Genomic DNA, 12,743 nt, shown 5'->3' on the forward strand with positions numbered 1-12,743 from the left:
TACAAAGGAATGTGTATCGACTCACTGATGGAACATGTTCATCATCAGTTACCGTGTACGTATAGTCCCGCATCCACTTGACACTCCTAGGGATGACTTAGAGTATGGTTAACTGTCAACCCTACTCCATCATCCAAGTTAGTTGGCCAAGAACTTCATCGCATCATCTTTCTTATACTAAGCTGGGTGTCACCTCATATAGCAAGGGTGGAGAATTTCATCTTGACCATTCTTTTTTTTAATAGCAAAAAACATGGTGCCAGGTACATCCAACCTTGCGGTTGTGCATATAGACCGATCCAGCCGTGCCCTGGACGCCACCCAGGGATTTTATATATAAGTAGATTGTTTATCAGCATTTATAGGTGTGGAGAGAGCATAAATATCCCAATTACACTGGGATCCCACTCGTCCACGCCTATGTGCAAGAAAAAGAGAACTTACATATGTGATACCTGGTAGGTGCTTGGAGAAGGTTGCTCCTGACGGCGTCACTCTGGATCCCCCCGTGGTGGTGATGATGCATAGTGCACGGAGACCTCCTGACTGTCGACAACTGGCATCGATGAGGTGTGTGGCACAGATAGCAGTCAGGCGGGAGAGTAAGCGCTCCCACCTACCATGCTTCATGCAATACGCCAATCGCGAGGGCCAATCGCTAGGAGAGGATTAGGCGCGCCAACAGGAGTGTGTGGAGCTGGCAGCATATGCGATGCTTGGAATGTGCGTAGACCAACCCGCCATCTGGTGATGTCAACATTGAGGTTCACGACAAGTCAGATTATCAAGCGAGAGGATGTGCTCTCTCGCCTCTAGCGCTCCATGCAATCCACCACTCCCTTGGCCCCTCCTTCGTTAGTGTGCGACGTGTGCGAAGAGCCAGAAAGCCAAGGCATTCAATGCGATAGCATCCACGAGCTGTCGGAGGGAGTACCTACCAAGAAAGGAAAAGGGAGGAAGGGGTTCGTGTGTGTACCACTTGATTGGCAAGGGCATCTGTTGTGTGATATCCATCGCGCAGCTGGTGGTGAACACTAGTTGTGCAAGGGCAGCACCGCATAATGTTCTGCCATACGCGCTGAAGCCGCCACTAGGAGCATTTACCTGCACCAAGCATGTCAACTAATACTTGTGAGTCTGATTCTACAACGACATTGTGAAGGTTTCATTCCTCGTAGAGGAGTAAACCATCACGTATCGCTATAGCCTCGGCTACTATATTAATTTGTATACCATAAAAGAGGAAAAAACAAAGAGAATATTCCATGTATGATCACATAGGATACCCCCTCCCCTTGATGGCCTTGGGTTCCCTTTGGCCTCCCCATCCACATTCAATTTGAGGATGTCGATTGGTGGTGGATGCCAATAAATGACCTGTAGCCGAATGCGAATGGGAGCAAGGGTCATCTTGACCATTCAATCATATTCGTGAACTTCTTGATGTACCTAAACTAAGACTATTCAGAATCCCACGATTAGACACATGTAGGTTATAGTCAAAGTTCAACTGTCAGTCCACAAGATGTCTTTGGTGTCTCAAGTTTAAGGACCACTTACACACCTGTGACGCAAATCAACTTTATTCACGGTTTTGTGTAATACCATTCAGGGATTCTTATGGATCAACTCATTGAAATCTTTCACTAAAAAACACCCACTATCTATCCTTAGTGTCTCCAGACTAATGGTTACATGAACAACCATACTTATCATTTGAGTGAGGCTAGATTGTGCTATTATGTCTGGATACTTTGACATCCTTCTCGAGTATCGTCAAATAGGAATATTTAGAATACATGCTGAAATACTAGTAATCTCCGTATTATGATCTCATCATAATCCACTAGGTCTGATCATGTATTCAGGGACTTCATTATAAGCATCACATGTTCACTATAATGAATATATTTTATTAATGAACATGGAAAGAGATATGGAATGTGTGATTAGCTTATCAGCCACATATTTCAGTTTTATTTCAGTTCTAGGTTTTTAGACCAGTTTATAGCGGTTTGGTGGCACCTCATGACATGTCTCCTTCTATTTGTAAAACATTTTGCCAATAATTGGCCCAACCAATTGGAGGCATCATTATGACACCCTTATTACCTAATAAATGGATAATGTACAAAATATCTGGTTTTTAGCATTAAATTAAATTTAATGGGATAGACAGGTGGGGAAATGAAAAAATCCATTTTTGTGAAATACATATATAGTTAATAACTAATATGATTTGTGTTTTCTTGGTGTCTTGGTATGGGTGAAATGGGTTAAACATGGAAACTTTATGACACAACAATGGGCATGATAAAGATGCTTTATATTTAATTTGAAATATCTTTACTTTTATTATATCAAAGTGCAAAGGGCATGAATCAGACTGTTGAAACATGATGCCTTTATAGCAGTAAATCAAGACCATAAGGCATTACCTTAAAATTTTGAAAACACATTACAGAGTGATGGTGTCTCATGAATCACAAGATGTCATGTTAGACTTTTCTCTGTTTCAGCTTTTCACTTTTCTATACTGTTTATATAGAAAAGTGGCCGCGGGTCAGGGCCAATAAAAGGCAGAATTTGAATTTTTGGCTTTCAACGAAGTGGAGGAGATATAACATGATCCATGGGCTGAGATTTTTTCAAACAGACAGTTAGATAACTAACGATCCACAATTCTATTGGGCACACCTTTTGAGGGAAATTTCCTTTCATATCTTTTTATCCATCCACATGGTCATATCTATTTTATAGTTTTTTAAGACAGAAAAGAAAAATTTCGAGGCTTCTCCCAACCTAGTTGGCCAGGAAAGACAAAACCTGCCTCTGGAATCAAAATGTCCTTGAATCTTGAAGTCAAATTATAAGTTTCTAAATACTTAATCTCTTTCTTAAAAAATTCCAAAGCACTAACGTACTTTTTGCCTTACATTCAAGAACATAGTTAAAATACATAAACATTTACCTGAAATGTTTGTCATCAATATCCAAATCTATGATTCCTAGATCTTTTTTCAGGTCCCATTAAAATTATTTTATTCAAATTTGATGTACTTTGTCTCTATATATTTTTGTCTATCTCCAGATGCCAATTTTTTTCCAAAATTAAATTACCTTTAACTATTATCTTTCACTAAGATTTTGAGAAAGTTAATTCATTTTCCCTTTATAGTTTCCCTTCTATATTTCTCAGTTTAATTTCTTTCGGGGTTTGTTGTTCAAAAATACTCCAATCCTTCTCCATTCCCTTATATCCTTTACCTCCATGTGTTTTCTGGTTACAGGATTGAATAAATTTGTACATTCACTTATTTTTCAACCTCAAAAAATCTACCCGAAATAGGCATCACAAAAGCAAACAGAACAAGGAGGAATAGACAAGATTTTAATTTTCATTGTACAACGTCTTTGTTAATTTAAGTGGCAAAGATATGGACCAAGAAGGGTGTTTGATGTAACATGACGGTCGGGGTTGTTGGGTTTGTGTTACTCGACAGAATGTCAAACACTAAACACACTATGTTGATGTGAAATGATGTGTGGAATTTAAAGAAAATAATTAACGAGGAAGTACATCAATTTTTGGTTGATCTAGGATGTAAGCAATTAGTCAACCCAGACAGGTCATGATATAGACAGGTTCCCAATGATCCGTATGAGCAGTTTGACCGCCAACGAGTGGGGAACAGTCTTGTCCAAGAGCGTTTGCACTGTCAACGTAATCGAGCAGATCCAACACCGTCAAGAAATTCTCTAACACAAGTATGGTGGCTAATCCTAAAATTCTCACTTAAACTCACTCGAAGCAAATGAAGAGTTGGCGATCGGCACTAAAAGAGGTAAAGAACACTGTAAACGAAGGGAAGAGAGGCATGACCTGTGACTGAGTATTTGGACGTATGTAGTGGATCACGACAGTCCCAGCGGAAGTTCCGATGCACAACTTCACGAGAGTGGAATCAACAGGCTAGACGCATTCAACCACGTCCAGATATAGGAGAGCCCCCAGACTGTGACCTTCAACCAACTGATTATCGGTCTAACAGAGAGACACGAGCTCAAGCAGCCAAGGAGGCAATGAGGCGCTCCGTTATAGTTGATCGTCACATGATTTGCTGTAGCAGGATTGCCAGCCATCCAAGACAGGGTCATAGGTCAGAATTGAGAGGGCGCCTTGTCGTAAATCAGATTTACGATGTCCGGAACGTCGGCCAGTTTCTTTTTTATATATATAAAAAAGAGATTCAGAGCAATGAGAAATCCGCAAACAAGGATTGACGGTCTTCAACGAAAAAGGAGACTTTGAAAAAAAATCATTGTAGATCAATGCACGGAATAATCTGTTTCCACAGATATTGTTGATAAACCAAATGTCCTTCAATGTCTTGAAAAGAACCCATGTAGTCAAAGAGACAGCGCACGAACGGGAATAGCACACATCGGCATCATTGTAGATGACATGCAGTCATTACCGTTCACATTGATTGTAAATTGAGGTTGGATCTTCAGCGATGTCAGACGATCGCTAATGGAGTAACCATGGGAATGATTCCCATTCGAACTCCTGGTCAAACCCATCCTTTTCTCCATCGTAAAACACTGTTGGCCCCGTCGATCTTCCTCCAGGGAAGTAAGAAAACCCAGAACAATTCAACAATCCCTCTTCTTCTTCCACAAATAAAAAAATAATTGCCAATATCAAACGAGATCTGATTTCTTCAATTCAATAGGCCAGTCTTCACAAGTACAGGGCGTGCCTCCACTTTCACATGATACGACCCGTGTCATGACACGTCACCAACGCAACCTTCAGAACCGTTCGTTGGTATGACACGTTGACATGTCACCAACGTCATTTAATATTAGAATTTTTAATTAACAGTTATCTTATCTTCTCTTTCCTCCAAGGCCTATACATAGGCCAATGTTGTAAGAAAAAACTTGGTGAATTTGTTTTGGAATTGAAGTTTCTTCTTCTAAAGGAAGTTTGCCCTAGCCGTCATCCCTTCTGAGCTACCGACGCTGCCTCTTGCCGCCTCCGCCGCCTTAAGAGAATACCACTTGCCCTCATGCGGCCGCGCGCGCACAGCCACATGCCTACGTCCACCATGCGCACACCAGTTGCCCGCGCCCACTGCGTGGATGGTCGCCTGTTCACGCCCACCGCACACATGGCCGCCCGTCCATGCCCACCGCGCGCATGGCCACCCACCACAGCCGCACGCACGGGCGCTTCCTGCTTTTGCCGCACGCACGGCCACTCGCCTGCACCTGCCATGCGCACGGCCGCCCACCCACGCCCACCGCGCGCACGGTCATCTGTCCACGCACCGAGCGCCGCTTCCTGCCCTCTCTACCGCCACTTGAAACTGCTTGCACCGTCGTCTACCGCTTGGCCATAGTGTGCAATCGCCTACCCCAAGTCGCCCATGCAGTCACTTATCACCGCATATACAGTTGGATCCGCAACACCTTGTCAAAGTGCACGTCACTCGCCCCCGCCAACGATGCGTCGAGAATTACCTACACCGCCACTACCACACTGCTCTAATGTCGAGGTAAATTCTACCCTCTTTGGTGTCGGTGTCCTTCATCCAATGTTCCTTGATTGTTTTTCCACCGCTGTCGGATTATCTGATTTGGATTTTGAATCTTCTAGAAATTAGTTGATTAGGCCTTTGAATCTTCTAGCGATCGACCGTTCAATTTGTTGAAATTGTTGCTTTGTTTTCACCACAGTGGTTGTAAGACAGTACTCCCTCCCTCTAACGAGGAAAGAGGCTGCACCATCAGTATTTACACTAGACTTAAATCTTCAAATTCGATTGTGTGAATTGTGGTCTGATTTATCCCACCCTACACTATATAGTCTTTACTACCCGGTCTCCCCTAGTCATCCTGCATCAATTCTCAAGATGGAGTGATCGATGACCAATCTCCAAAGAGGAAGTGATCGACGAGATTCAAAGGTAACCTAACTTGACAAATTCTTCTTCTCCAACAAAGAGCAAAATGATAACTGCTACCAACGAAAAAATATCAGATTTGGATTCAAGGCAACCAGCCTACTCCCACGTCACCCCTTCCCATTTACTTATAATGGGGTTCTGGCAGTTAGGGGGCTAATGGATCCTTTTTAAGGGAAGCTTATTGGGCTTCCCTTAAAAAGGGGTCTTTTAGGGAAAATGGCAGAGTCAATTTGGACTCTTCCTCATTTCCCTAAAAGATACAATTGAAATACTTAAATAACAAACATGACACAAGGGGGAGGCCTGTACTCACGCAGGAGGGGCCTCAAGACAATCCAAAGATGAGTAAAAAAGAAAAGAACATAGAGACACACGACATGAAGTAAGACGACGATGCCGCTTCTCAAACTGGATAATGGAGCTGTAGATTCTTCACGTCGGCTACGCCTCCGCGACGTGGCTGGTGACGGGTGGGGGCTCGATCGACGGGATGGTCCTCCATCAGTGTTGAACTTTATCATTTAAATTTATTCACTATAATCTAACAAACTACATCAAATATGTTCCACCTATGTCGAGAATGAGGTAGTGGATAGATCAGGCACATCTTTTTATATACATCTTAGGCAGGCACTAAATGCTATTAGGGAGTATTCAGCCTTAGGTGATGATAAGCCCTAAAAAAGTCAGTTTACAGTTTCCCCAAGGAAATCACCTGAAATTAAGGATTAACAAGGATACCCCAAAAAAGGAATTTTGGTAAAGCTCTGTGCTCTGTTGTCCTCCACACCCAAAGCCTTAAACAGAGTGACGATGCTACTTTGACTTTACCCATAAAGCTTTATTTTCCTCCAGTCCTTAACACCATCACCTATTTGAGCCCCAAGCTCTAATAGGATCTACTTAAACTCTATATTACAAATACCCATACATATTAACATAATTAAAATTTTCAAGAATATTTAATTACAATTAGCTAAATCATTTTTCAATTAAAAATACTTTTAATCTGCAATCTTGTATAACAAAATGGCTCAAAATACATTGAGTTTACCTATCTCATGTTTCATTTTCCCTTTCCTTTTAGCTCTATCCCCTCTTTAATGTTGATGTGGATTTAATATTTCTCACAATCCAGTTCATTACTAGTTGAAGACATGTTTAGAGTGTTTCTGGAGGATTAACAAGTGTAAGATTGTGATTGTTAAAACACATATATAAAAATACTTAAACCCACTGTAATTGCAATTAAAATTAGGTGTAACGATGATTCAAGGTCAAATCCCCAAGGAATTCTGGATTATCATGACAACTTTTGATACTCAGCGACAAATCCTAAAATCAGAGAATGAAAAAACGTCATATGATATATATGAGCATGTATCTAGAAAGAGGACAAAATACGCTTTCCAACAGAGATATCAAAGGAGATCAAAGGAGATATGGTAGAGAGAAGTTAGAGAGAGAAAGTAGTGCATGTAAAGAGAGAAAACATGATTGAATAACAATTCTCTTGATAAAAAGTCTAAAATGTGTTAGTAACCTGAATACAACAAATAATCCTTTCCATTGATGTTGTATAAAAAAAATTGGTCGGTGAGCAAAGCTTCCCATTCCAGAACAATGTTCATACAACAAAACCTATGCTCCTGGGGTTTGATCCACCCTGATTTATGAGGTTTTGTGTCGTAGAAAGGGTTAGGAAGTGCAAGGAATCATCCTTCATGCTTAGGGTTGAAGGATAATGCAATTTGGAGCAAAAACAGAGGTAGTTTTACCCAAAAATGAAAACACATAAGAGGAAGATTGTGGAATTTTCTAGCATTTAGATTGTCTCTTTAGGAGGGCCATGGTGGCCTGGATTTGGCCTCATCATCCCCTTGAAGAGGAGGAGAGAAAGAAGAGAGAGAAGCAAATGATTGCAACTCATATCATGCCATATTTCTACCTTTGATTTGCCGGATAAAAGGTAATGGAGCACCTAATCAGATTTGTACCTCATGCCATCCAAAAATTTGCCATGCAATAGACAATAATGATGAAAATGAATGCACCTATGACACATTCTCAATGTTTCATCATTCTCTTGCCTGCAACTTTCAAAATATAGCAAACACAATTATGCATAAACTAGCAAAAAAAAATCATTAGACCCTAAACAATATGTAAAAATGAATTTGGTTATAATTTTATTGCTGATTCTTTCAAAAATTATCCACAACTTGGCTATGTGTTTTCTCTATGATTGTGTAATACTATCCCTTCTTCCCCTATAACTTCTTATCAAACTGCATAAAATGGAAACATTCTAGATGAAATGGATTTTATGAATGTCAAAAATAAATATTATTTCTAATCATAATTCAAAAACAATTAGAAATAGTCTCCGAAGGATAATCTCTATGGCAAGGTTTCTGATGGTCTGAATCGTGAGTCACATTATTATCCTTTTTGTAATTTCTTTTGTATATTTATTCATATTAAGCCAAGTATGAAGCTATGTAATTATCTCACACTTTCTTATTAAATATATAATAAAATAATTGTTGCATAATAATAAAAAGGAGCCTAAATTAACCTTCACCCAAGTTTGCATCCATAATATTTGATGTAATTATAGTTGGTTAAAGAATTTCTTTGGTCATTTGATCCCTTTCAGACATAGAAGAGTCATATTCTTTGTTTTCAGTGAAGAGATACTTTTGCATAGAAATTTATATTTTCATAAAATAAATAATTGTTGTAAATATTTATTTTAAAAAGTATATATAATCCAACTTATGATATTTTTAAATATTATTTTGCCTAAATCTAAGTTTCATTAATCTTTATCATTCTTAGGTATCTTTTATGATTTAATATATTCTTCTCTGAACTTATTCATAATTTCCTTGATGTATTTTTATTTATATATATATTAATTTTCTTTCTGCAAGTGGAGTATAAAAAAGCAGATTAGTTATTATATTTATATATTAATTTATGAGTCTTAGTTCCAAAAATTATCTGTGAGTTCTGAAGAACAAGAGAAGTTACCATAGCCCAAATAAGAATTTTCGGATTCATGTGTTAATGACCTTTGTTCTCAATGAACAAAAAATAATCATATGCAGTAATAAAATGAGGAAAATTATTTCTCCATTGTCACAACTTGATGCAATTATAATATTTTGGAATAGTATTATCTAAAGATTCTGTGTGAACATGTGGGTTCCTTTATTGAAAATTTTATAAATAAATATATGTTTCATAAATGCATACCCTAGGAAAGGCTAATCGGGACAGTAACATGAAGTTAATTTAGAGCATTGTTTTGATAGATATCAATAATGATGTTTTCATAAAATTATTAAAATTCATTGCTTATCTTTGGAGTAGCGAATATAAAGGTCAAATCATTTACATAATTGTTTACTATGAGTAGTTGTGTATATATAGTTTCTCTTTGATACTAGAGGAGGATTGAAGTCTTTGACTTTTAATGGTTAAGTTATGGTTTTGATGAATGTTCAAGTTAGTGCTTTATCATCTAAAATCCTAAATGAACCTGTAAAATCATGGTCAACCAAAGGAAAATGTTTGGACCATATCATGATCCAAACAAAAACAAAAAGTGAAATTAATCAACTGAGTGCCTACAGTATTCATTCTTATGAATAAATTGGACAATGATAGTACCCATCACCTAGTACTGTCAACTAGACAAGCATCTGGGACATTCTCAAAATATATGCTCTATTAACTGCCCTAATAGGAGACATGTTGTCAGGGGCTTAAATCTGGATGCCTCTTTAATTGCTTTTTGTTTTCACTTTTTTTCTGAGTCATCACCTTTTGACTTAAAATTATTGGCTGAACTCCAAATAGTTGAACTCGATTCACAATGGATTTAGACTAAAGAACTGTTTATGGACAAATATTTGTAAATACCAGTTCATGGATAGATATGAAATTGATATATGTTTCATTCTGAGCTTTTGTAGAAAAGAAAAAAGTAGAGTACTTATGGTGATACTTCTGTATCTCATATATCATGCATGTAGTGGTTTGTGGGTAAGGTCTTCTATAAATGGGTTTGGAGCACTAATATTTACATCATTTCTCTTCTTCTGCCTCTATATTTCTTCAGTTCTTCGTCTGATCTAGCGTGCTCTGCTTACTCTCTTTCGGTTCTATGTCACCGCTGGTGGATTCACCTTTAGAGAAGATATTGGCGTCGTATGCTTACATAGCCAGTGATCAAGCGAAGAACAGTGAGAAGAGGATCAAGCTGAAGAATACTACGTTGGGGGAGAAGGAAAGAGGGAATCTTGCGCCGCCTCCAACACCGCCGCTCTCTCGCAAGAGGGGAAATCAGGCATTGAATGACGGAACAAGGGTTGTTGATGAAAACAGAAAAGATGGGCTTGATATCTCACGGACGACGAAAAAGATAAAGAAGAAGAGGAAGAAGGCTTCTGGGTTTGAAGAAAAGAAGAACAGTAAGGAAGTAAAGGGGAAGACGGGAAAGAGATCAAGGAAGAAGAAAATTGTAGTTGTCTCTCCTTATTTTGTTTCTTCCGCTGCAAAACTTGTTCAACATGAGGAAGATGGCGGTGGAAATTCTGTGGAGGTGGTTGTGCAAAGAAGAACTCGGAGGAAAACAACCAGAGTATCCATTGAAGATGAGGTGGAGTCCAGCCCTTTTCAACTGGATTGTGATCGAAAGAAGAAGAAGAAGAATAAACAGAAGAATGAAGGCGACCCGTCTCAGCTGACTGCAGCTGAAAGGATGCAAGATGCTTATAAGAGAGTTCCTGATGACAATATGTGGGTTCCTCCTTTCTCTGATCATGAACTCCTGCAAGAATTTCACTTCTTTGACCACTGGAGAGTTCTGGTCATATGTATGCTCCTAAATCGGACGACGGGACAACAGGTTCGATTGATCTTTTATCTGTTGACCTTTTATCGCCATTTTAATATGCAGATTATGTTGGTGATGAAAGCGTAAACTTAGAATTTAATAGGGAATCATTCTCAGTTTTTTGCAGGCCTCATGCGCCATTTCTTGATCTGACAAATATCTTACCGGTTATCAGTGTTGAGCAAAAATAGAAAATCATCATGTGCAACGAACTTTATCCAGCAGATACACGTTGGGAGATTGTTATGATCTTACATCATTTTAAAAGACATTCTAAACAACGGTGTATAGTAAAAATAATGCGTAAATGGTTTTTCACTGTGCCATTTGGACCATGATTTATCAAGATATAGTTGAGTTATCGCTTGTTTGCTATTGCTTTGAAGAAGTTAAGAGAAGGGAGATGGAGTCATAGGTTGTTTGGTATTTTGCTTATTTTAGATGCTATGTCTCTTCTAACCATTTAATATAAATTCATTCGAAGTTTGTAAGTTAAGCCTAGTCAATATAAAGGTCAATTCTTCAAATGGACATATATTTCTATTTAGGTGATTTCATTGAAAAATATTATGATTTATAGGTTCGCCGAATACTGCCAAGACTTTTCCTCTTGTGCCCTGATGCAAAGACGACGGAAACGGTGCCGGAGGAGGCTATTGAAGACATAATCCGGCCTTTGGGACTCCAAAACAAACGCTCTAAGATGATAAAGCGCATGTCTCAGCAATACATGACACATGAATGGACTCATGTAACCCAGCTACATGGCATTGGCAAGTGAGTGTTTTATTATGCTTTAGTAGATGACCTTTTTACCGCTGGTTTATTTTATCTGGTTATTGTTGAAATCCATGGGGCAGGAGATGAATTGCTAAAGTGAGAGAGAGATGGAAGAGAGGAGGGGAAGAGGAGATGATAGAGCAGGGAGGCAGGGGAAACTTCACCGTCCAGGGAATAGGTCAGATGGAGAGGAGGAGGAGAACCAAACCCATTTAAACTAGAGGGCTCTCTATCCTTATAAAGGGATAGGAATTCTAAAAAAGGGAAATTACTATAAACCCTTCTAACAGGTTCCTGCCACCCTTGGAGCAGGTCAGCTGGAGAGAATGGAACAAAACCAGACAATTGAACTAGAGAGTTATGTATCCCTATCTAGGGATAGGAATTCTAAGAAATGCCGCTAACCCTACGTCTAATAGTTTTCTCTTTTACTCGGGGATTTTGTGAGTCCTAGACTTTAGTCCAATTGCTTACTCTCATTTACTGTCATGTAGGTATGCCGCGGATGCATATGCTATATTTTGTTCGGGGAGGTGGATGGATGTGAAACCCAACGACCACAAGCTGGTGGACTATTGGAGGTTTCTTATGGATGATAAAGTTTCGAGACAAAGCATAAGCGTGGTAGAAAAAACATCTGCTGAAGACATACTTTAGGTACCCTATACGAGCCCTCATATTTTTTGTGTGCAGAAGTAAAATATTGGCCGTAGGTTGGATTATCTATGATATTCCATCCGACAAGTTGGGGGGTGAAATCAGAATATGGTAATCGTGTATTTGATGTCGATTTGCGTAGTTCCCATCAACATAATATTATCAATGTGGACTTTAAGTTTTTTTGCCTTAACTTTGTTCTTCAGAAGAGTTGGTGTGGGGAGGGGATGACCTCTGATCTATCTTTTCTTATGCGGCACCATTCCTTATCCTCTTCCTCTATCATATCATTTTGCTTTACCATTTAACATAAGTTATTCCCCAATCCTATAAGATTGGTTTGCATTGTGGTCATGGTTTGCTATGAGAAAATGGTTATGAGAATGGTGGACTCAGATACTGAATTTTCTTCTATATGTAAAAAT

At 39.0% G+C, this 12,743-nt stretch overlaps 1 protein-coding gene across 1 annotated transcript; it reads left to right on the plus strand.

Moving 5' to 3' along the window:
* Nucleotides 1-10,067: 10,067 nt before the first annotated feature.
* On the plus strand, nucleotides 10,068-12,511 carry LOC144705970 (DNA glycosylase superfamily protein). Its single transcript, XM_078578848.1, has 3 exons — nucleotides 10,068-10,893; nucleotides 11,462-11,658; nucleotides 12,156-12,511. The coding sequence occupies exons 1-3, from the start codon at nucleotides 10,150-10,152 to the stop codon at nucleotides 12,316-12,318; spliced, it is 1,104 nt and encodes a 367-aa protein (XP_078434974.1). The 5' UTR covers nucleotides 10,068-10,149; the 3' UTR covers nucleotides 12,319-12,511.
* The last annotated feature ends 232 nt before the right edge of the window (nucleotides 12,512-12,743 follow it).

Source organism: Wolffia australiana, chromosome 7 (assembly GCF_029677425.1).
Source record: "Wolffia australiana isolate 7733 chromosome 7, ASM2967742v1".
In the NCBI taxonomy this organism is placed as follows: domain Eukaryota; kingdom Viridiplantae; phylum Streptophyta; class Magnoliopsida; order Alismatales; family Araceae; genus Wolffia; species Wolffia australiana.

Excerpts from the sequence above, each read along its gene's own strand:
- LOC144705970 (XM_078578848.1), top strand. The coding sequence starts at position 10,150 with ATGTCACCGCTGGTGGATTCACCTTTAGAGAAGATATTGGCGTCGTAT. Across the intron at positions 10,894-11,461 it reads ATCGGACGACGGGACAACAG|GTTCGCCGAATACTGCCAAG; the intron begins GTTCGATTGATC and ends TATGATTTATAG. Across the intron at positions 11,659-12,155 it reads CAGCTACATGGCATTGGCAA|GTATGCCGCGGATGCATATG; the intron begins GTGAGTGTTTTA and ends ACTGTCATGTAG.